Raw genomic sequence first — 24678 nt, forward strand, 5'->3', positions numbered from 1 at the left:
TATTGGTTCTTCATTGCTGCGCATGGGCTTTCTCTAGTTGTAGCGAGCGGGGGCTACTCTTCATTGCGGTGCGTGGGCTTCTCATTGCGGTGGCTTCTCTTGTTGAGGAGCACGAGCTCTAGGCGTGCGGGCTTCAGTAGTTGTGGAGTGTGGGCTCAGTAGTTGTGCCTTGCGGGCTCTAGAGCGCAGGCTCAGTAGTTGAGGCACACGGGCTTAGTTGCTCCGTGGAATGTGGGACCTTCCCGGATCACGGCTCGAACCCGTTTCCCCTGCATTGGCAGGCGGATTCTTAACCACTGCGCCACTAGGGAAGACCCCTAGTATGGTGTTTTTTAATGAACACTTTCCAAAATTCTTTTAGTTCAGTGGGTCTTAGCTTTTTTGAGGCCGTAAGTATATGACTACAGCCATTAACCCTCTCCCCAGAAATTTGCATGAAAGCGCACACACCCACTCACTGACTTGAATTTTGATTGGAGTAACTTTGGAGCCCATCTGTGGAGTCCAGGTCAAGAATCCCCATTTTAGATATGTTAATTCCAAACTCTTGATGGGGTGCAATAGGAAAAGAAGAGAGTACAGTCTGAGTTGTGGGTGTTCCTCTCCTATAATCTCTGTCCTAGTAACAGTCATAATCTGTTGTAAGGGAGGGTTAACTAAGTATTTTATTATTGGGCTAAATGTGTTTTTGTTTGGTCCATAAAGAACAATACACTCTTCGAGAACAGAAGCACTCTAATCCTTTCTGAACATTAAAAATGAAGATAATTATTTCATGAAATTGGGGGTAGCCATATTAAGATATGATCATATATTTCAGTGAGAGGGATTTAGATTGTTATGATTTATGATTAAGTTTCCCTGTTGGTGAGGATTGCTAAATGTAGGAATGAGAGCCTATGGGAATGTATGGTATCTTATTTCTTGGCAAGAAAGAGCATGGGCAGTTGAGCCTGGACGACTGGACAGCTGAGCCTGGGTGCCACAGGGAAGAATGGAATGGGTCCTGTTTGTTTCTGTGCGTCAGCCTTTACTGTTTACTAGAAGGCAGAGCTGCCTTCTGCCTCGGTGGAAGGTTGATTTTTCTTGGAATGGTTATCTGAATTTTGTGTTCTGACTGACGGAATGAGGTAATGCTTCTGAAGCAACCCAGATGCTACCATCTGATCTAACTATATTTGGTTTGCAGAAGGAGCTGCTGAAGTATAAACAAGAAGGCAGAAACTTACAGGGGATAAAGGTAAAAAAAAAAAGACATATAACTCTTTAAATAAACTCTTTACAAAGTAAAGCAGTCTGTGGATAAGAGTGGGTACTTGGGGGCTAGCTGGGTCCTATAGTCTTTTCTTGTGTACATCTGATGGGGCCTTTCACAGGCTCCGTGCTACTAGTAAAGAGAGGGCTTTGTGGATGGGAAGTGAGACAGGTGGAGGAATATACCTCTTTTGCTGAGGCTTATTTCTGGTGGTTATGACTCATGGTCCTGTCACTTCCCTCTGCCACCTTGATTGTTTCTATGTGTGAAAACAATCAGTTATTACAGTTTTCTTCAGTTACAGTTTTTTGTCAGTTTTCTTCAGTTCTAAGAAGAATATACTCTTAGAAATTGTAATTTACTTAGGTTTTGAATAGTTAACATTCAAATGGTTTGAAGTTAAAAGGGTACAAAAGGATAATCCTTCCGGCCCTGTCCTCCCAGTCACCTAGTTCTCTTTCCTGGAGGCAACTTATCAGTTAGCACCAAATATGTATGCATGTGATTTTTCCCCAAATAATTACATATTATAAATACAGTTTGACACGTTGCTTTTTTCACTTAGCAATGTATCTTAGAGATCATTCTATTTCAGTACATAAAGACCTTAGTATTCCAGTATGTGTATATCGGATAATTCATTTAATCAGTTCCTACTGATAGTCTTCTGGGTTATTTCCAGTCTTTTGCCAATACAAACAGTGATCTAGCTAATAATCTTGCTTATATGTTATTTCACCCAAGTAGGAGTATATGTGCTGAATGAATACCTGGACGTGGAAAAAGATGTTCTCAAGCTGCTGCTTTTCCCTCTCCTCTTCCCGATACTCCCATTCATGGGCTAGACTAGGGTATAACTCAGCATCGTTTTCCAGAGTATATTCTGTAGCCTTAGTCCTTTGAGATACTCCAGAAAACAGCATGTTTCATGCTCAAATAAGAAGCAGTGCTCTACAGGCTTGAAGAGTCACAATGAATAATAGCATATTAAAGGACCAGAGAAGGTCTGTCCTAAAGAGTTTGGCCTAAAAAAAGTTAGACTATTAACCACAGAAGTGCTTTTTCCCCCATGTAACACTTATTAACATCCCATGGAGCACACTTTGGGAAACATTCCTCTGCACCACTAGTGCCAAGGGCATCTTAGACCATCTTGCCATGTACTGTCATGGCAAGACAGCATATTGAAGAGTGGGCTCCCACATTTTCCAGAGCCTACACCGTTTCTCTGCAGTCTGTAAAGAGAGAAAAATCAGGGCAAATCCCCTGTGATGCAGCTCCAGCCCATTAGTTCCATTTGAAGTCACCACGGTTGGAGGATTGTGTCATAGCTGATCCTTTTAAATAAGTATGTACAACCCACCTTGTCTGAGGCCTGGTGGAAACCAAGATGGTCCAAGCTAAGAGAAAGATAGCCTAAAGCTTGTAGGATCCTATGACACTGGGAAGAGGAAGCATCAGTCTAAGAACATTTCTGAACATGGAAATAGAATCCCAGTCCTGGTCCACACTAAGCACTGGAAGGCAGTGGAAGCAGGGCAGCAGCAGGGCTGTAGAAGGCAGGGTGGCAGTGATTCCAGGGCTCCTATATGAAAAGGGTGTCAGACAGTGATAGGGCCCAGCCCTCTAGGGCAAAAGAGCTCATCTAGATTGAGTATTTATAGGCCCAAGATACAGAGAAGAAAGCCAGGGAGGTAGGAGGGAGAGTGCATTGTCCAAGGTCACTGTCACGTAAGCAAGTGGTAGACGTGTAATTTGAGACTAGGTCTGTCTGATCCCAAAGACCACTTATTCTTCCTCTAGGCCATCATGCTGTCAGCAATGCAGTGGAAAGTAGGGGCAAGTAATGGATGGAGGAAAAAATCAGGTTTCCATCAGCTTGGTAGGACAATGGACATGATTTTCCTTTAGATTCTAGTGTCCTGGAAGGGAACTGAAAAATTTCTGCTCATCTCCTGTGGCAAGACCCTGTACCCTTTTTGTCTCCCAGTTTAGTGATAACTGGCCGATTGATGAGTTGGGACCGCAGTAGTGAGTGTGCTTTCTCCCCAGGATGCCTTGCAGCAGAGGCTGACTCAGCAGGACACGTCTGTCCTTCAGCTCAAACAAGAACTACTGAGGGCAAATATGGACAAAGATGAGCTGCACAACCAGAACGTGAGTTGAAAGAGTGAACTTGGACTTCACTGAGCCCCAGGTAGCAAAGTAGGATACAGTATAAAGTCCGTTTAGATCTATTCCCCATCAGACTCCTCTCTGTTCCTAGGTGAAAGCCCATTGCCACACTGGCCTCGAGCCCTTCAACTTTGAGGGCACTGAGACACTGAGGCTGCATTGTGGTTCTATAGTCTGATTATCTCACTGAAGATGTGGAGAGCGGCTGTGTGTTTTTTTACCATAGTCATGCCCTCTCTGTGCTGTATGCTGTAACTGCCAACATCAACTCCAGTTACTAAGTAGCTGGTTTCCTACTGGATTGGCAGACAATACTTCCACACCAAAGAATGCTTTCTTATTCTTCTTGCAGGTGGATCTGCAGAGGAAGCTAGACGAGAGGAATCGGCTCTTGGGAGAATATAAAGTAAGAATGTATATCAGTTTGGAAATTATTTCCATCTGACCTTTGGTGAACAGCCTGTTGTTGCTGTTGTTCAAACAGCACTTAAGTACTCTGTTCTCATTCTTGCTTTCTGCAAGGAAATCCTTTTCTGAGTTCCTTTGATCCACTAACCCTGAAGGTAGATAGCATGGCTAGGAGCAAGAACACAGAACTAGGAGTCTGGAAACTTCACTTCAGTCTTAACCTTTACCTCTAGCTAGCATGGATGGCATGCAGTGGTCCTCCTGCTAATGGTAGTTCCCATCCTCCTTCCCTTTCCCAGAATCCTTTGCTCCATGTGAGGCTCCCATGGTGTATAACGTCTTCCCGTGCAGCTTGAGGAAAGGGCTGTTCCCTCTGAGGCTCTGCTTTCCTCAGGTGGAAACTGCATCACAGCAGGTGAAGCGTTGGACGTCCTTGGCTTTGCCGTGCATCTGAAGGCTGTGTCTCTGTTGCAGAAAGAACTGGGGCAGAAGGACCGCCTCCTGAAGCAGTACCAGGCCAAGTTGGAGGAAGCACTTCGGAAACTCTCTGAGGCCAGTTACCAGCAGGTGGGGACACGTTCCGCCACGGACTTTCCTGCCCCTCTGACCTGAACAAGTCCTTTTCTGATGGAGTGTCTGATTTGCAGGTGGATCTGGAACACAAAGACGTCCTTCTGGCTCACTGTATGAAAAGAGAGGCAGAGGAGGTAACCTACCACTCGGGGTCTCCCTCCCATGTTTACAAGGGCAGAGAGGGAGATTCTGTTATCGACTCAGGGCTGAACCAACACCACAGGTCAGTTTGTCAGGAGGCGATTTGGCGAGGCACTTACAAGTGCGGGTTCTGGGATAAGAAAGTCTGGTTTCAAATTCCAGCTTTATTACTTTCTTACCATTGTGTACCTTCATTTGCTTCACTTTTGAACCTTAGAAATAATGTTCATCTGGAAAATGACAGTGGCCTTCTCTGACATTATGAAGTGTACATAAGATAACCCATTGAGTTACTAAACACAGTCCTGGTAGATGCACCTGGCACAGAGTTAGGCTCAAAAAATACTAGTCAGTGTTCTTTTTTTTTTCTATTACTGAAGCAAAGGCAGGAGATGCTGGAGCAGCATTCTCAGGCCCTCCAGGGGCCAGGCAGAGGCTAGGTTGGGGCCTCCAGGCGAGGTTTTCATTTTGTTCACTCTGCATTCTGCGGTGCCTTCTGAGTGTCAAGTATTGGTGATATAGCAGTGAACAAAAGGGAAAAACATCTCTGCACTGTGTCAGGAGGTGACCAGTGTAAAGAGGAAAAATAAGGTGGGACATCTTACTTTGGAATTCTCCATTATAGAAGCATCATTTCTTCTTGCCGCTATAGGTGACCCACTGCAGCAGTCACAACCCTCAAAGCAATGGTTTTCTCCTTCCAGTGGCAGGAAAAGGAGCTGCTTCAGTCACTCACAGAGGGGTAGGTGCTTAGGATTTGAGTACAGACTTGCCACTTCCAGCCAAAACCAGAAGAGTAGCCTAGCCATCGCCAGTGGAGTAGGCCTTTCATATCCCCATTCCCCAATTCTTGCATCTGTTGGGTGTGTAAAGTTGTGAGGCACTTGCTATCCAAAATTAAGAATTAGTGGACAAACAGTGGGCTTGTATCTGTGGAGGAAAATTTTCTACACTTTACACCTCCTCCCTCAAAAATAAAAGATCTCTTCTGGAAACCTCTCACCTGTATCTTCTTAAGCCCAGCAGTTGGGATGTGGTTAATAACATGGCAGCGTGCCATGCCAGCAGCACCACGTTTTTGCCCACAGAGCAGTGACCTGCAGCTTGTTCGGGATGCCCTCCGCAGCCTGCGCAACAGCTTCAGTGGCCACGACCCTCAGCACCACACCATCGACAGCTTGGAGCAGGGCATCTCCAGCCTCATGGAGCGCCTGCACGCCATGGAGACCCAGAGGAAACAGGACAGAAGGGTAACCCTCTTTCGGTGGTGTTTCTCTTATTCCCCCAAAGAAGCTTGGTCTTATCAATTTTAATGTAGATGAAGGCAGTGCTAAGATATACAGTTGCTTTTCTCTTTGGTTTTCCTCTCTGGGGAGCTGACTGTTCATCGTGGTATGACAGTCCAGGGAGGGAATTCACGGGTAACTCTTGCTCTTGGCAGCTGTGTAACTGTCTAAGGAACTGTGGTTCTTGACCCACAGGTGTCCCTTTACTGCCTATTCTCTGTCCTCTTCCCCCCGAATGAACTTGGCATTATATATGGGAAATATATGGGGAAAACATTGGAAACTAAAAAGCTTTTTATAAATGTACATTTTTATTGTTAGAATAAACATGTCCAATTTTATATACTGTGGAAAAAGATGTGGTAGAAAAGTATATATTTTAGGTACACTTTTAGGATTTAAGTTTCTTGGTTGAATTCTCCCATTAATTATAACTCTCGTGATTTTTGTGTGGCTCCCCAGGTTCGGGGCAAGTCACCCAGAACTCAAGCAGGTAGTGAATACCGGGAGTCCTGGCCCCCTAATTCAAGTAAGTACTCATTATTGCTTAGCATATTAGATCAGAAACTTAGTATTTATTATGCTACTGATATTTTGGGGATAGAGTTTTTCTTGTAGTACTTCACTCTTGTAATATGTTGTTTCTGTAGCAATACTAGAATTGAGTTATTTCTAGGACTGTGAAGACCCATAACATCATCATCACCACCACCTGAGTACCATTTGGCCACGTGCAAGGTGCTGCTGATTCAGAGAGGCTAAAATATCTTAAATAAAATATCTTTGGAAATGTACAAGCTCAAAATAGTTACACCAAGCAAAGCAAAATATATATATAAAAAAAACACACTTACAAATCACCCTAAAGTTCCAAATAGCACAGAATATTTCCAGTTCTTCCTAGAGGCAAGAAGTTTAATTTCTTTGTGGACTTTCATTAAAACTTTGAGTGCATAGGTCATTCCGTTTGTTTGAACCTGCTCTGTGCCCACTCATTACATCTTTTTGCCTTGTTAATTCTGACAGGTTGGACATCTACCCTGCCTAGTAATTTCTATTTTACTTTGTATCTTACCTTTTGGTCTAATAGCATTCACGTTTTCTTACCTTTTATAGTTTACCCAGGCCTAATCTTAAAATATCTAAATAATAATTTATAAAAACCAAATAGTTAAAGGCTGACCATACCAGATTTATATGTTAAATATATAATTTTTAAAACCACATTAATAAACAAAATCTAAAGTAAAACATTTAAAGCATTTGCACAAATATGAAAGGTAAAATATTTTTTTGTAGAGTAGATAAGATAGCATTCTCAAGCCTCCAGGTATCTTTTCCTCTTGAATGAGATCTTTACACTGGGAATGAAACAAATTATGTTAGTACCAAAATTTGTTTCAGTTTCTTTTTCTAGCATTGTTTTGACCCAGTCGTTTCTGTTTTCTTGATAGGGTTTTTATTTTATTGTTATCCTCTTCAGTACTTCCTTTAGGTTAGTATAAACTGCCAATGTACGTCGGCTAAATATTTGGAAATTCTTTTTCAGAAGTATAATAAATTTCTCCCTCCCTGGAATAATTCTCTTGTGTATATGAATTACTTATTTAAAATACTACAAATAAATTCAGAGCTTCTTATAAACTAGGGTGTTAATCTAATATCTATATTTACAGATAAGCTGAAATGTCTCTCATCTAGAAATACAAACACTTGTGTAACTTGCTAGCCCTCTAGCTACTGGCTTACTTCTCTTATTCCCCTATGTCAAACTTCTTGAAAGAGTAGTCTGCAATTGCTCTTTTTTCATCCTTACCTCCCATTCAATTCTTAAACCACTGGTTGGACTAGTTGGACTCAGTTACTCCACTTAGTGTTCTTTTTGTTGGATCACTGTTGACTTTCTCGTTGCCTAATCAAAGTGGTTACCTTATCTTCCATAGACTTTTCAAAAGCATTTACTATCCTTGAATAGTCTTCTTCTGGAAACATTTTTCTCCTTTAACTTCACTACCAAACAGTTATTCATTCAACAGATATTTACTGAGCATCCATTATGTAGCACCCTTGTTAGTCACTGGAGGTATAGAGATGGACAAGATGGACTTGGTACTTGCCCTCACTGGATTGTAGTCTCATGAAGTAGATACAACCTCCTCTTCTTCTCCTTCTCGTCTAACCCTTGAATGTGCCCTGAGATTCCACTAAGGTCTAGACTTAGGTCTCATATTCTTTATAGGTGATCCCTTCTACTTCCATGGCTTCAGCTACTCTTGTGTGCCAATTATTCTTTTTTTATTTTAACATCTTTATTGTAGTATAATTGCTTTACAATGGTGTGTTAGTTTCTGCTTTATAACAAAGTGAATCAGTTATACATATACATATGTTCCCATATCTCTTCCCTCTTGTGTCTCCCTCCCTCTCACCCTCCCTATCCCACCCCTCCAGGTGGTCACAAAGCACTGAGCTGATCTCCCTGTGCTATGCGTGTGCTTCCCACTAGCTATCTAGCTTACGTTTGGTAGTGTATATATGTTCATGCCTCTCTCTCGCTTTGTCACAGCTTACCCTTCCCCCTCCCCAGATCCTCAAGTCCATTCTCTAGTAGGTCTGTGTCTTTATTCCTGTATTACCCCTAGGTTCTTCATGACATTTTTTTCCTTAAATTCCACATATATGTGTTAGCATACGGTATTTGTCTTTCTGTTTCTGACTTACTTCACTCTGTATGACAGACTCTAGGTCCATCCACCTCATGTGCCAATTATTCTTAAACTTTCATCTCTAACTCCAAACCTTTTCTGAGCTTCAGGGCTATATTTTTGAATGCCAACTGGGTATCTCTGTAGGTTGAAAGGCACTTCAAACTCATGTGCAAAACTGGACACAAAACAATAGAGTGGAAAAAAGATGGAGTATAGAATCAAACAGATCTGCGATGCACTTGTAGCTACCGGCAGAGTATATCATGGGCAAGAGTATTAATTAATATTGTATTTTAGTTTTTACATTTATGTAATGGAGATAATCGTGAAGGATTATGAGCATTAAGTACAATATTATATGTAAATAATCTGGTGTTGCGTGTGGCATGTGAGATATGCAAGGCTATGCTCTTTCTCCTTTTCACTACAGTCAAATCTCCTAAAAGAGTAATCTTCTCTCTGAACCCACTTCCTGTCTTGCCATTTACTCTTAAGGAAAAACAACAACAATAATTATTTTAAAAGTAATACAGTAGACTAGTGGAATAGAATTGTGAGTTCAGATAAAACCCATATATCTATGATCATTTGACCAGCAAATAGTATCTTCAATAAATGGTGTCAGGACAACTGATATCCACATGCAAAAGAATAGAGCTGGACCCCTACCTCACACCATGTACAAAAATTAACTCAAAGTGCATATTGTCCTAAATACAAGAGTTAAAACTATGAAAGTCTCAGAAGAAAACACAGGGGGGAATATTCATGACCTTGGATTCTTAGACATCAAAAGCATGAAAAAAATAGAAAAATTGGACTTCATCAAAACTGAAAACTATTTTGCATCAAAGGACATTAACAAGAAAGTGAAAAGACAACCAGAATAGGAGAAAATATTTGAAAATCAAATATCTGATAAGGGCCTGGGATGAACAATATATAAAGAACTCTTACAGCTTAATAACAAAAGACAGAAAAATCTGATAACAAATGGGCAAAGGACTTGAATAGACATTTCCCTAAAGAAGATAAATAATTGACCAATAAGCACATGAAAATATGCTTAAAATCATTAGTTATTAGGGAAATGCAAACCAAAACTAGAGTGAGATACCATTTCATGCCTACTAGGTGGTTCCAAAAACATGGAAAATAACAATTGTTGGTAAGGATGTGGAGAAATTGGAGCCCTTATACATTGCTGGTGGGGATGTAAAATGGTACAGCCACTATAGAAAACACTTTGGTGGCTCTTCAAAGAGTTAAAGATAGAATTTACTATATGACCTACCAATTCCATTCCTATGTATATACCCAAAAGAATTAAAAGCAAGTGTTCAAAAAAACAACTTGTACATATATGTTCATAGCAGAATTATTCACAATAGCTAAAAGGTGGAAGCAAGCCAAATGTCCATCAGTTGATGAGTGGATAAACAATTTCTTATATATGCAGACAATGGAATACTATTCAGCCATAAAAAGGAGTGAAGTACTGATACCTGCTACAACGTGGATGAACCTTGAAAATGTTAAGTGAAAGATGCCAGACACAAAAGGGCACAATTTGGATGGATCCTTTTATATGAAATGTCCAGAACAGGCAAATCCATAGAGACAGAAAGTAGAGTAGATTAGACAGATGTCAGGATTAGGAAGGGAGTGACTGTTTAATGGGTACAAGATTTCTTTTAAGGATAATGAAAATGTTCTGGAACTAGATAGTGGTGATTACACCACACTGTGAATGTACTAAATGCCACTGAATTGTACACTTTAAATGGTTAAAATGGTGAGTTTTGTGTTATGTGAATTTTACCTCAATTTTTAAAATGTGAATTTTAAAAAAGACCTGGAAGGAGCCTTGTTCCTATGCTAACAGAAAGAAAAGGTTGAATAGTCCAAAATACCATAACTTTCTTGAATCCATCAGAGAGATGAAATCAGAGGGTAGCTAACTAGCCAGAAATGTAAACAGGTCCCTTAGTGGACAGATAGGTTACAGCACTTGTTCACTTGTGGCAGAGCATGGGAGGAAAATGGGACCACCATACACACAGCTAAGATTTTAATGAATTGTGAAAGGTTTTGCAGAGATTATAGGAACCCTGGGGGCCATGAATGCAAGAATAGTTTGCACCTCCTTGCTGACTCTTCCATCGACTTCCATTTGGGTGCTTATGACAAAGATTTGTTGTGGGAAGAGAGTCTAGAGAAAACCTGTTTTGGTGGTGGAGGCCCAGAGCAGGGGAGCACCTGTCACTGCTGGAAAAATGTGAAGCCCCATCTGGACCTTTGTCCCTTAAAGAACAAAAGTCTTAAGCCACTAAGAAAGGGCAGCAAATTCTGTTGCCCCTCCCTCGCTTTCCCAGGTAAAGGTGAAGACCTATTTCAGCTAGGGGGAAGAAAAAAGGATGAAAGCACTCTCTATCCCAGGGGAGTGGCAGGAAACTGTATTGGGCTCAGATCACTAGAGGTTGCTTACCACTGGGGAAAGAGTAGGATCACTGAGAAAGCCCCACCCTCAAGACTGAGGTTGGATCATGACAACAGAGAAGCCCCCCTTATCCCTCACCACCAGATGAGCAAGTACTGTGTAAGAAGCAATAGCAGTCTGCCTCTGTGGGAGGGGCACACGTGTGAAGAGACTGACTCTGATGCACAGGCACACAAGTAAAGTCTAAAGTTGAGGGTGGAGCAGGAATATTGAGGAAAAACCCTCCAGCAATCCAGCTACCTTCCTAAACATAACCCTAGAGAAATTTGAAGGTGATGGTGTGCTGAAAGTAACCTTAACAAAAATCCCAATCCCAGCTCAATTCCTGACTAGATTGGCTCAGCTGTCCCCACCAATGGCTGGGAAGTACAAGCAGTGTGCCCATTTCTAGACATAAACCTTTTTTACCTTAGTCTCTACTGTCTTACACATGATATCTGATAGTCAATAAAAAATTATGAGGCATCCACAGAAGCAAGAAAAATATAAGCTACTGTCAAGAGTCAATAAGCGTCTATTCAAGAGTAGACTCAGATATGACTAGGATGTTGAAACCATCAGAAAACGAATTTTTAAAAACTGTGTTAATGGCTGAAGTAAAAATGTTAATATAATGCATATACAGGTGAGGAATTTTAGCAAAGATATGGAAATTATGAAAAGGAGTCAAATGGAATGTTAGAAATAAAAATAAATATTACGAAGATGAAGAGTGCCTTCAGGGACTTCCCTGGTGGTGCAGTGGTTAAGAATATGCCTGCCAATGCAGGGGACACGTGTTCGAGCCCTGCTCTGGGAAGATCCCACATGCTGCGGAGCTAAGCCCATGTGCCACAACTACTGAGCCTGCGCTCTAGAGCCCCTGAGCCACAACAACTGAGCCTGTGTGCCACAACTATTGAAGCCCACTCGCCTAGAACCTGTGCTCTGCAACAACAGAAGCCGCCACAATGAGAAGCTTGTGCACTGCAATGAAGAGTAGCCCCTGCTCACCACAACTAGAGAAAGCCCGCGTGCAGCAACGAAGACCCAGTGCAGCCAAAAATAAATAAATTAATTAACTTAAAAAAAAAGTGTGCCTTCAGCAAGTTCATCAGGGTCATCAGAAGACTCAACACAGCTAAGGAAAGAATCAGTGAACTTGAAGATAGGTCAATAGAAATTACCCAAACTGCAATACAAAAAGAAAAAGAGTAGGAGAGAGGAAAAAACAAACAACCTAGAGCATCCAGTAGCTGTGGGACGATATCAAATGGACTAAGATACAAGTAATTAGAATCCCTGAACAAGAAGAGATAGAACAGGGCAGAAGAAGTATTTGAAGAGATAAAGGCCAATTATTTTTCCAGAAATGCTTTAAAAACATCACACTACAGATCCAAGAAGTGCTGAGCATTCCAAGAAGTATGAATAGCAAAAACAACAAAAGAGTCAAATTGCTGAAAATCAAAGAAAAGAGAAAATCTTTTCCCCCTTGAAGAGGGGGAAAATTACTACATACAGAACAAAGATGAGAATTACAGATTTCTTATTAGACCTTGCAGGTTATAGGATAGTGGGGGGATATTTTTAAAGCACTGAAAGAAAAAAATCTAGAATTCTATAAAAAGCTAGAATTCCGTAGGTAGAGAGTATATATATATATTTTTACACAAAACCAAGAGAATTCATAACAAGCAGACTTGCACGGCAGGAAATGTTAAAGTAATTTCATCAGACAGGAAGAGTATGATATGAAAGAAACTGGGAGATGCAAAAAAAGTGGTTAAAATGAAGGTAAATATAAAAGACCTTCCCCCACTTATTTTTAATTGCTCTAAGAGATAACAGGCTGTTTAAAGCAAAAAATGTATTGATGTATTACTGGTTTATGCCATATGTAAAAGTAAAATGTATGACAATAATACAGAGATTGGGATGGAGGAATTAGGACTCTACTGTTGTCACTTCTGTAGTTCTTACATTACATGTGATGCAGTAAATATCATTTGAAAGCTGACTGACTAATTAAAGATGTGTATTTAAATCCAAGAGCGACCACTAAATTTTTAAAGAATTAAATAACTAAATTAATAGGGGAGATAAAAAGGAATTGTAAAAATACCCAATCCAATAGCAAAAGAAGTAAAATATCTCACTATTTAAAATATAGTTTCCATGTTGAAATGGTGTATTCAAACTGAGAATCTAAACACACTGGGCTTTGAAGACAATACCAAAATATATACATGTACACATACATATATACATATATATACATATATACACATACACACATACACACTCCAAAAGCGGGGAGAAAAAGAGGATAAAAGAGAAAAGGAACAAAAAACATGGAACAAATAGAAACAAGGGAGATGATAGATTTTAAAAATAATCTGGTTTTTATTACATAGTTTTTTACCACTTACAAAATTATTGTCTATCAGCATCATATTAATTGAGAAGCAGCCTTGTTTGATGGGGAAAACATAGCTCAACATTGTGAAGATGGTTCATTCTCCCCAAATGATCTATAGCTTCATGCAATTCCAATAAAAATCCTATCAGACTTTTCGTAGATATAAACAAGCCGATACTAAAATTTATATGGATGAAACTAGAATAGTTCAAAAAAAAAAGTTAAGAAAAAATAAAGTAGTTGAAGTGCTGCACTACCTGATTTCAAAACTAACTATAAAGTTAGAGTAATCAAGACAGTGCAGTATAGGTGAATGGATAGACACATAGGTCATTGGAACAGTGTAGAAAGTTCAGAAATAGACTTACTTATATTTGGCCAGTTGATTTTTAACAACAGTGCAAAAACTATTTGATGGCAAAAGGATAGGCTTTTCAACAAATTATTCAGAAAAAGAGCATTGACCCATACCTCATACTCTATATAAAAAATCAACTCCAAATGGATCATAAACCTAAACTTAAAAGCTAAAACTGATTTGTGATGCCTTTTAAAATCATGTATTAAATTTACACACACATGTATACGCAAGGCTATGTTTCTGGGTCGTTTATTCGCTGAGGTTTTTGTATATGATTTTTATAGTATTGTCACCCTGAAACAGCAATTATCATTTTATCACATGAGTTAATGTTGAGTAAGACTATTTTTCCCTCATTAATCTTTTTCTGTTTTACTCGAAAAGCCTGTGCAATCCAACTCAGCCTTCTTCATTAGTAACCTGAAACTCCTCTCACTAATGTCATCAGTGACCTGTTTACCAAACCTGTCTTTATCTACTAGACCTCTGTGTGGCATTTGACATACTCTTACCTTCAAATTCACCTAAAATGTGTACATAACATTTTATCGGTCAGCTTGGGCTGCCATAACAAAATACCATAGACTGAGTGACTTAAACAACAGAAATTTATTTTCTCACAGTTCTGGAGGCTGGAAGTCCCAAGATCAGGATGCCAGTGTGGTCAGGTTCTGCTGAAGGAGGGCTTTCTTCTTGGCTTGCAGATGGCTGCCTACCTGCTGTGTCTTCACGTGGTGGAGAGAGAGCGCTCTGGTGTCTCTTCCTCTTCTTACAAGGGCGCCAGTTCTATGGGATCAGGGCTCCACTCTTATAACCTCATTTAACTTTAATCCCTCTTTAAAGGCCCTATCTGTAATACAGTCACATGGGAGTCTAGGGCTTCAACATATGAATGTGGGGAGGACACAACTGAGTCCATAGCAATATTATTTTCATGTTTTATTTTATTATATTATAACTGTTTTGCTATTTTACCCCACTAGACTTTGAGCTCCTTAATGGGTGGGAATTGTACCTAGTTTATCTTTGTATCTCTAGTACTTGATACATAATAGGCACCCAGTAAACATTTTAAATGTGTGATACTTCTGTTCCCCTATCTTAGGTACTGGTAACTACCATGCATCTGTTTTCCTAGATTATAAATCTTAGTTATTTTTCCCTTTCCCTTTTATCCTTGATGTTCAACTATATCCAAAGTACTAAGACTTTTACCTTCTAAAGTTCTCTTAAATCCATCCCTTCTCTAGCTCCAGGGCTATATCTTACCCTTCCTCATCTTTCAGATTATTTTAATTGCCTCTTAATGGGATTACTGTTTCCAGAATTTCTCCCATCCAACCCATACTAGACCCATACTTGCTGCTAGACTGACCTTTCTAAAATGCCAGTCTGATCGTATCACTTCCTTTGAATATCTCCCCAGAGCTTAAGACTAATATCTAAACATCTTAGCCTGGCAGAGTCCTTTGTGATCTGGGCCCTGCTTTATTATCCTCATCTTCCATTACTTCCCAATGTATTACTTACACTCCAGCCTTACTAGTTGAGTTTCAGTTTTATAAATACATGATCCATCCCCTTTCATGCCTTTACAAGTATCCTTCATTCTGGGAATGCCCTTTCCAACTTCTATATCTGATATATTTTTTAGGTGCTTTGCTTAACAATTCTCCAACTATGGGACCTTTCTGACCTCTTCCAGGTAGAATTAACTACTTCATCTTCAGTCTTCTTGTGCAGTTTGTACCAATCTGATTTTAGTGTATTGTAATTATTTATTATCATACCTGTCATCTATATTGGACTGTGAAATCTTTGAGGTCAGAGGCATATAATTAATTTTATATTCTCAAAATCTAGTGCATGGTAAGTGCTCAATAAATGTTTGTTGAATGAATGAGTGAAAGGATCCATCATAAATTTAATGATAAGAGTGAATATTTTATTTTATTAAAAAGCCAGTGTGTGCCAGGCCCTGTTCTAGGTGATGGAGACAAAGGAACATCATGGCATGTAGGTTTCAATAATTGGCATTCTTTGAAAAAAATTCTGAAAACTGATTGATTGCTGTGCAAAGAGAGAATGTTCCCTTGTCTTTCTCTCCTGTATTATTCATCCCTCCTACTTCCTTATTTTAAACCCCTTCCTAGGGAGTTCTCTCGTGGTCCAGTGGTTAAGACTCCATGCTTTCAATGACGAGGGCCCTGTTTTGATCCCTGGTTGGGGAACTAAGATCCCACAAGCCGCACTGTGCGGCCAAAAAATCAAAAACAAAAACCAAAAAACCCTTTCCTAGAACTGCTCTCTGGTGGCTGCCTGTTTGATTGGGATAAATGCCTAGAATAAATGAAGAAAACGTGTAGCTGGAATTGCAGGAGTTATTTTAATAAAAGTTTAATTATTTTTGGTCCTTGTGATAAAAGTTTTTAATTGGTCTTTTCTTCTATTCTCTTAAAGTCATAATCACAAATAACTCATTGATTAAATTTTTCCATAAGTACCTATACAAAGAATAGAGACAAGATATGGATTAAGAAATTTAAGTTAAAAACCCCGGGGACCGGGCTTCCTTGGTAGCGCAGTGGTGAAGAATCCGCCTGCCAGTGCAGGGGACATGGGTTTGAGTCCTGGTTGGGGAAGATCCCAGATGCTGCGGAGCAACTAAGCCCGGGCGCCACAACTACTGAGACTGTGCTCTAGAGCCCGTGAACCACAACTACTGAGCCCGCGAGCCTAGAGCCCGTGCTCCGCAACAAGAGAAGCCATTCCAATGAGATGCCTATGCGTGGCAACACAGAGTAGCCCCTGCTCACCGCAACTAGAGTAAGCCTGCACGCAGCAATGAAGACCCAACGCAGCCAAAAATAAATAAATTTATTAAAAAAAAAAAAACCACGGGGACCAACACATATAGATCCTATGTAGCTAAGGGATAAAAGTAGACTTTTTGCCTTTTAGACTGGAAATATAAGGCCTCTTGGAATCTGAGTTTCTACAGTTACTTTGCTTCTGTGTTTCTTGTTCGTAATCATTTGTCTTTTCATGAAGTTCATGTGCATTCTCTACCACTGACCTCCGCAGTCTAAATGCTGGCAGTGTCTGCAGCTCCTGCTGTGTGTCTATTCTGCCCTAGCTGAAATCTTGCCTGGCTTCTCTGACCTCTTTTGACTCTTGGCAACAGTGCCTGTCAGAACAGTTGCTGTTCCCCTGTTAGAATCACCTGTGACGGGTGAGAAATGATGGTCCTTGTGATAGCATCCATGTCCGAAGCACCTCTTGTCTTAGTGGCCCCAGTGGTGACTTCCTGTGGGTCACACACCCTGTGGACAAGGTGTTTGGCAAGAGTGTGAAAACTGTGCTATGACCTCAGGCAGCTTCATTCTCCTGGGACATTTTGAATAACTAGAAATGATGGGTTGTTGGAAGCAAATTGAATGTTCTGACCACAAAGTCTCTCTCTGATTGCAGAGTTGTCTCACTCACAGAGCTCTCCAACTGTCAGCAGCGCCTGCACGAAGGTGCTCTATTTCACTGACCGGTCACTTACGCCCTTCATGGTCAATATACCAAAGAGGTGAGATTCTGGGATCATTATTTCTCCTTTAAAAAGGACAGGAAGGCAGAATCATTAGTTACTGCCCATCTAACCAGCTGTAAGGTGTTTGAGAAGCAGTGTAGTGAGAAGGGCACAGGAGATAGAGATTCAAGTTCTAGTTTCACCACTAACCAGTGGCATTACAAGGTACAGACACAATAATAGTGCTTCCAATCCTGATATGCAAAGATGCTCCAAGTTAGGAAAGCAATTTTTTAAGTGTTCAAAATAGCTTCTGCTGATAGCTTTGGATTACAGCCTGGCATTCCAGGGCTACTTATTACTCATTGATCTTTGTTACTATTTGATGACTGCAGCTAACCTATAGAGAATTCATGTTAAAAACCTTTAAACACTCAATTAATATACTCCCTTCTAAGGTAAATGGCTTTGAAATAAAGATTTTTAAACTCTGGAACCAACTGCTGAGAGAGGTGATAAGATTTCCCTTTCCTAAAGAGTCTGCTTGGTTTTTGTTAGAGGGGAGTTTTCTGAAGTAAAGATGGTGATACTTGATTTAATTCTACCAGCCTATAGAAATGGAATTGTTGCAAATAAGGAAATCAAGAGAACTTAGACATATTGATAGTTTAACAAATTAGATTTCAGAGACTTTGTGTCTTATTTTCAGAGTAAAACAGAAAAAAAGTAATTTGGCTGCTGCCAAAGCAATAAATCTATTTTAAATTCTCAGATCAACCCATTTGTAATGCCATTTTCATTCCCTAATAGTGACTGGCTCCCTAACTTCTGCTGTTTCAGAATCATCTGGGTTATCAAGGATGGTGACCTAACAAGGCCACATTGTTTCTGCCTCCAGAGACTTTGGCAGGGGCCTGGATTTAAAGCTGACATCTTATCTTTCCAACCTACTGATAAAGAGTCTATTTTAGTGTTCTCTCTTTTTGTTGCAGGTTGGGGGAGGTGACACTGAAGGATTTTAAAGCAGCTATTGACCGGGAGGGAAATCATCGGTATCACTTCAAAGCACTGGATCCTGAGTTTGGCACTGTCAAGGAGGAGGTACAGAATCCACAGGGAGTCTGGGTGGTATTGCTGGTTGTTCTTGAACCCCAAAGACTTCTACTCAAGGACTAGTACCCAGAAGTACCTCAGTTCCCTAACCAGGTCAGAGGAGTTTCCCAGTGCCTCCGACCAGTTGATTACTCTAGACTGAGAAGGTTCAGGGAATGGCCCAAGAAGTTGATAGCTTCTTTAGTTCAAGGTCTTAATCACTCTAATCAAACTTGGATAGAATTTTTATTTTAAAAAGGAAAAAGTTTTGTTAGGGAAAATAAAGAACCTACATTGAACAAATGCTTGGCTTTCGAGTCTCTTTTCTATCTGTAACCAAACCTTAGAAAACTTTCTGCTTCCTATGTAGAGCAAAATAAACAACCTGGCATGAATATATGAAACTGTATATTGTGGTGGTAGTTTCTCATATAATGAAAATGAGGAAATTCTGCAAAGTCATCTATGCTTATTCTCAACTCCTTGGCTATTTTCTTAGCTTATACTTCTCTTTGTAATATATCTGCCAAAAACAGACCTTTTCTTTTTTTTTTTTTTGAAAGAGAGTTCTGAGTCATGACGTATTATGAGTGCTCTCATAGTGGTTACAGAATGAAAAAGGTTGGAAAAGCCAATACTTTGTTTTGTAAAGATTTCCTGGATTTTCTTGGCGGTCCAGTTGTTAAGACTCCTCACTTCCACTGCAGGGGCCACAGGTTCAATCCCTGGTCGGGGAACTAAAATCCTGCACGCTGCGTGGTGCAGCCGAAAAAAAAAAAAGATTTTCTCACTGAAATGTTTTAATAACCCTTTCTATTTATTAGTGGCTTAGGAAATGAATTGAACAAATGAGTGAAAAGAACTGCATGCACATATGTTAAGATTGGTCTTCGTTCTAACCCTTTCTTTACAATGCTTCGGGCCAAAATTTTCCCCTTTCTCATTTTTTAAATGCTTATAGTACTGCTTTCTTTGGAGAAGCCCAGAGTGCTCTATGGTTAGTAATTTATTAATTCTTATAAATCTCTATGAGCAAAGCAGTACTAGAGGGATGCGTTTACCATTTCATAGATGCGGAACTAAGGATATATAAGGCATATGTATATATACACACATACAGTGTTGACCTTTGAACAGTATGAGGTTGAACTGCATGGATCCACTTATATACAGACGCTTTTCAATAAATACCTACTACAGTATTACACAATCAGCAGCTGGTTGAATCTGAGGATGCAGAACTGTGGATATGGAGGGCCAACCGTGAAGTTATATGTGGATTTCTGACTGCACAGGGCCAGGGCAGGGAGGGGGGTGGGCAGTGTCTCTAACCGCAGTGTTGTTCAAGGGTCAACTGTATATATATTTTTTAACCAGTTATAACTTTAGGGACAAAACCAAAGGGACATAGGCTCTAACTCAAGGCTTTCCTCTATACTTTTTTATCCTTTATGTCTGAGATCTTCTCTTTCAACCACAGATGTTTAGTGAGACTCCCTGTCTTACAATTTTTTCATGGTGGCTTTTTTTCTTTCTCCAGGTTTTCCATGATGACGATGCCATCCCTGGATGGGAAGGGAAAATTGTAGCCTGGGTGGAAGAAGACCATGGAGAGAATTAATGCTGACTATTAGATTGAGGGCTTGTGGAACTTGGCAGTCCCTGGCTGCTTCACTCAGGAGAGAAGACTAAAACCAGAATACGCTAGGAAGTTTTTAGTTTGTGCTGCCAAAACAGAAGCTTCTCCAAGTGTGACAGCTATAGGCCAGTCCTATTTCTGTGCCTGGCACGTGTGGTACTTAAAGTCCCTGTCCAAAAGTAGACCATGGGTTCTTGTGGAGTTCCTTGTCCGTGGGAACACAGTGTTTTATTCTACTCTGAGGACAACAAACCGAAGGCCTTAACCAATGGGGATGGATGATCCCACTCCTTTATGGGCATGGCTGCTATTATCTGGAACCTGGGAACTGGATGTATCACTCCTGTGTGTTACAGTATTATTTTAATTGGCCTCAGTGGTTGCAGCAGAGTACCAGCATTTGTACTCACAGACAAGGTGAAGGTACCAGCTTTTTTGCTTCTTTGCAGCTATTGCAAACCAAGAATAACTCGTAAGGTGGTACCAAAGATGAAAGCCCACTCTTCAGGAATTTTTTGGACTGGACATGGATGGTGCTGAATTGTTGAATGGATTGAAAAAGGGCTGCCCATATTGTGCTATATACTACGCTAAAACCATAATTAAGTAAGACCTTGGGCTGCCTCTTGTGTCTTAACTGGTTTTGCAACTTGTCCTTTAGCCCACAGAGGGCATATTTCATGTACTGCTCATTTTCTCTGGGGACTCTTTAACTTTAGAGCCATTTTTTCCCCTTCCAGCTGATGAACTTTGTGTTTGAAAGGAATAAGGAGTGAAAGTCTCCTTTCAAATCCAGGCGGGTATGGAAAGGTGCTGCTACCCATGTCTTCTTGACTTTCTTTCTCTCATGACTTTCTTTAGCTCATGGCATCTCCTTTGCAGTCAAAAGGAAACAGACCATTAGCTTCAGTATTTGTGATTTATAAGTACTGAGCATGAGTTACTGGTCTACCCCTCTTCATTTCAAGGCCAGAGTTATTTTCTATTATATATTTAGTCTAGGCTGATCCTTTGGCCACAAAAGAAACCATGGGGGCATGGAGCATGAGTTGTGAATGGCAGGGTTGATTCTGGGTGATAACACCTAGAATCCTTTCTCATGTGCAACACTGTCAAGTGTAGAAGCTAAGATTTAAACTTTCAGAGATTACTTTGTATCTTGAGTTTTCTCATTCATTCACCAAGCACCATTAACCAATCAGATATATCAGTCTCTCTGCCTGTGATCACCAGTGTACACTGCCAACCAGAAGAGTCAGACAGATCAGCTGTGGGTTCTTGACCTGTCTGTCTCTAGTTCATCTCCCCTTTTCAGCCATTTCAACAGACGACTGATCGGAGCTCTGAGATGACGTTTTGTTGTTTTATATAGATGTGTCTTTAAGTTCATGTTTGGAGAATTCTTTTCTACTCATTTGCTTTTTGTCCAAGAACCATGTCTATTTTTATAACTTGAGTGAGAGTTCTGTATATTCTCACATTCTGTATACTAGATCCATTTTCTAGAGAACCCAGTTGCTTTTATACAGGCTCTGCTCTTCTTACCAGCCCTTGTGGTTTCGGAACAAGCTTTATTTTATTACAAGTATACTAATGACAGATTACTCCTGTTCCAATTCTACCAGCCTTTTTAGTTATGGAGTTAATTTTACGGAACCTATTTGATGGCTCCTCTAGCTGACAGAAGGAACTCAAAAGACACCTGATGTCCTTCATGTAAGTTTACCTGGTCTCCTCCTACTGAAGAATGATTTCTCATCAGAAATGACTGGGAAAATTTGGGAAAGTCATTTATAAGCAAGAATAATTCATTATGAAAGCAAACAGAAGAAAACAGTATATTCTCCATTCCCCCCCCAGCCAGCCCCCCCAGGAAATCTGGAGAAGAAGTCCTCATGTCACCAGTTTCTCTGTTGCATGTATTTTAGTGTTTTGCTATAAGACAGCATGAGGGTTATCAGGCCAAAATTTGTTATTGTGTTTTCAGTACAATTTATCTTGAACATCTGTCGCTTAACTCAGTTTTACTTGTCAGTTTTCTTTCAGCAAACATTCTTACTATTATGTAGAATTTAACTTTTCAGAGAAAATTAAATCAGAGAAAATTTTCAGAGTCCTCTACCTTCTTTGTCTTTTATCTCTATGTCTTTTGGAAAAGGAGCTGCATGGCCTTAGTGCCTCCACAGAAAGCTGAAGTTGAATTAATAGCTCATTAATCTCATGCCACGGGTGATAACTAAGCACCCCCATTACAAGATGGCACACCAGAGTGTTTGTATAAAATGTGTTGGTAATCCTCATTCCAGTTTCTAAACAGAGGAGCCTTCTAGGAGGAGTGTGCATTGATTCATTCTGGTTTGAATTGTCTCCTATTTGATACACTAGGAGGCCTTTTGACTTATTCAGAGCATTACCCCCTACTGGCATTTGTGTGGGACAGTCCATCCTGCTACTGCTGAAGTTCTCTTTCTTTGAGAAAACTAAGGAACTAGAATGTTTAGAGTTCATGAAATAATCTCTAAACCTGATTTAAAAAATGACGCTCTCACAAAAACTAAGTAAAAAGCTCAATTCCTTAAATAGTCTTCATTTAAAAACTGAAGACTGCTCTCACTCAGTTAACTAAAGTAGCTGGAATTGGAACACTTTACAATTTCTACCTAAAGAATTTAGGTTAAACTTACTTGGTAATATCAATGCTGCTTACTGACCAACTTTCCAGCTCTTTTTGACCAGGAAGGTTGTAAATTAAGGAAAATATCTTTATACTCTGTATTCAATCCAAGAGGACTCTAATTACTTAAAATCATTTAGGTCATAATAATAATAATTTTCATTTTTTTCCATAAAATAAGCTTTATGATTGCACACTCCTTCTATTGTCTGAATTTATGTAAGAGGTACAGCTTGCTTAAAATATATATGTAAAGTTATATTTTCTTAGAAACATGGATGTTTGCAACCATTGCTTTCAAAGAGATTATTACCATGTATTCTGTTTTACGTTTTCATGAAGATTGTGTTATACCAGAGGCTTCTGATTATCAAAGTGATAAACAGTTTTAACTGTCTGTACCAGATTTGTGACCTAATTTTAAAAAAACCCAGAAACAAACTACGAATAAAATGGAGTTTGCAAACTAAATACCATTAATAATTTTCACTTGTGTTTACTGACTGAAATTAATCAAGAAAGCCATTTACATTTAGTGAAAGTAAATTTCCTCAAGTGATCTCCCTGGTAGCATGTTTACTCATTACTTGGGGAGTAATAGGATTACTTGGAGAGATAAGGATTACTTTATTGCTACAGATATTACTATTGGTATTTCTAATGTAAGTGCAAAATATCAATAGGTTATATTATCAAAGAAAATTCATTTACGTAGCACTTCTTTTGACATTATATATAAATGTGCAAACAAGTAAGAACCCAAGACTCTAAACTGTATGACAAAACAGTCTCTAATGCAAAAGCAAGAAACATTAACAAGAGGCTTTCAGGAATGTGTATTTAAAAGAACCAGAACTTTCAAATTAATTTGAAAGATGCCTTCCTAAAACTTAGCCTTCATTTATCACTTTAAATGTTTTATATAGCTAAATCTTTAGCCCTGGGTGCTTTCACTTGCCTTCCAATTACATATTTTCAACTATTAATTATAAGCCATTTTAACTGGGTTATTCCATTATTATGTTAAAATTAAACATGTAAAGAACTTTCACTACCAACTAATTCCTCTTTACATCTAACCCATTCTGTATCAGTAATATCATTCTACAAGTCTCAGGACTGATTTGACAAACCTAATTATTCCTAGCTTACCTCTGGGGTAAACTTACCACTCCTAGACTGTTTGACCTGTGCCCTCTCATGATTTAGCTACACCTGTAAAAAGTATATTCAAAATGCAAACTCGCTATGCACTGAAAGATGCAAAACAGGTTTAAGCAAGGCTACCTAAGTAACTGAACAGCAAACTGAAGATCATCTCATACAAAGACTAATTTAAAGTAATTTAGATCCAGTTATTCAAATGCAGTGGAAGTACTGTAGTAAGATATCTTAGCCAATTCAAAATCGTTAACATTTTTATAATAATTTACAGTTACAGTATAAGCCCTTTCACTAATCACAATTATTCTTACGTTGCTTCTTCCAGTTGTTACTCATAAGTAGTTTTACATTATGGTAACAATATAATTGCTCTACTCCTATTTTTATTTTATTTTATTAATGTTTTGGCCACACCGTGGGGCATGCAGGATCTTAGTTCCCTAACCAGGGATTGAACCTGCGCCGCCTGCAGTGGAAATGCAGAGTCTTAACCACTGGACCGCCAGGGAAGTCTCTCTACTCTTAGTATTTCAAATGTGCCTTTCCATTTAATCTGGGAATTTTGTTTCTCAGTTGTACTCCCTGCATATTATTCTGCCAGACAGTCATGCCTGCTTAATCTTTTCCTCATTTTTGGATAGTTAACGTTTTTCCAATTCTTTTTCTGTCATGAAGATATTAAAACTTTTTTTTTAACCTTATTTTGGATGCCTTAAGGATACTAGAATAGGATTTTGGGGAAATGTGCAAACATTTTTTCCCTGGTTCTTTTTCCTTACTA

General features: G+C 39.5%; 1 protein-coding gene across 3 annotated transcripts in view; it reads left to right on the top strand.

Moving 5' to 3' along the window:
• DIXDC1 (DIX domain containing 1) overlaps positions 1 to 23204 on the top strand; it is a 64391-nt gene extending 41187 nt beyond the window's left edge. For all 3 annotated transcript variants that reach the window (XM_060160377.1, XM_060160378.1, XM_060160379.1), the window contains 11 exons: positions 1190 to 1240; positions 3308 to 3412; positions 3783 to 3836; positions 4313 to 4405; positions 4486 to 4545; positions 5205 to 5294; positions 5641 to 5802; positions 6301 to 6367; positions 17280 to 17385; positions 18321 to 18429; positions 19961 to 23204. In XM_060160377.1, the coding sequence (XP_060016360.1) occupies positions 1190 to 1240; positions 3308 to 3412; positions 3783 to 3836; positions 4313 to 4405; positions 4486 to 4545; positions 5205 to 5294; positions 5641 to 5802; positions 6301 to 6367; positions 17280 to 17385; positions 18321 to 18429; positions 19961 to 20041 (978 nt within the window). In that variant the 3' untranslated portion in view covers positions 20042 to 23204. The remainder of the gene's footprint in view (positions 1 to 1189; positions 1241 to 3307; positions 3413 to 3782; positions 3837 to 4312; positions 4406 to 4485; positions 4546 to 5204; positions 5295 to 5640; positions 5803 to 6300; positions 6368 to 17279; positions 17386 to 18320; positions 18430 to 19960) is intronic.
• Positions 23205 to 24678: the final 1474 nt, after the last annotated feature.

Source organism: Lagenorhynchus albirostris, chromosome 9 (genome assembly GCF_949774975.1).
Source record: "Lagenorhynchus albirostris chromosome 9, mLagAlb1.1, whole genome shotgun sequence".
Taxonomy (NCBI): Eukaryota; Metazoa; Chordata; class Mammalia; order Artiodactyla; family Delphinidae; genus Lagenorhynchus; species Lagenorhynchus albirostris.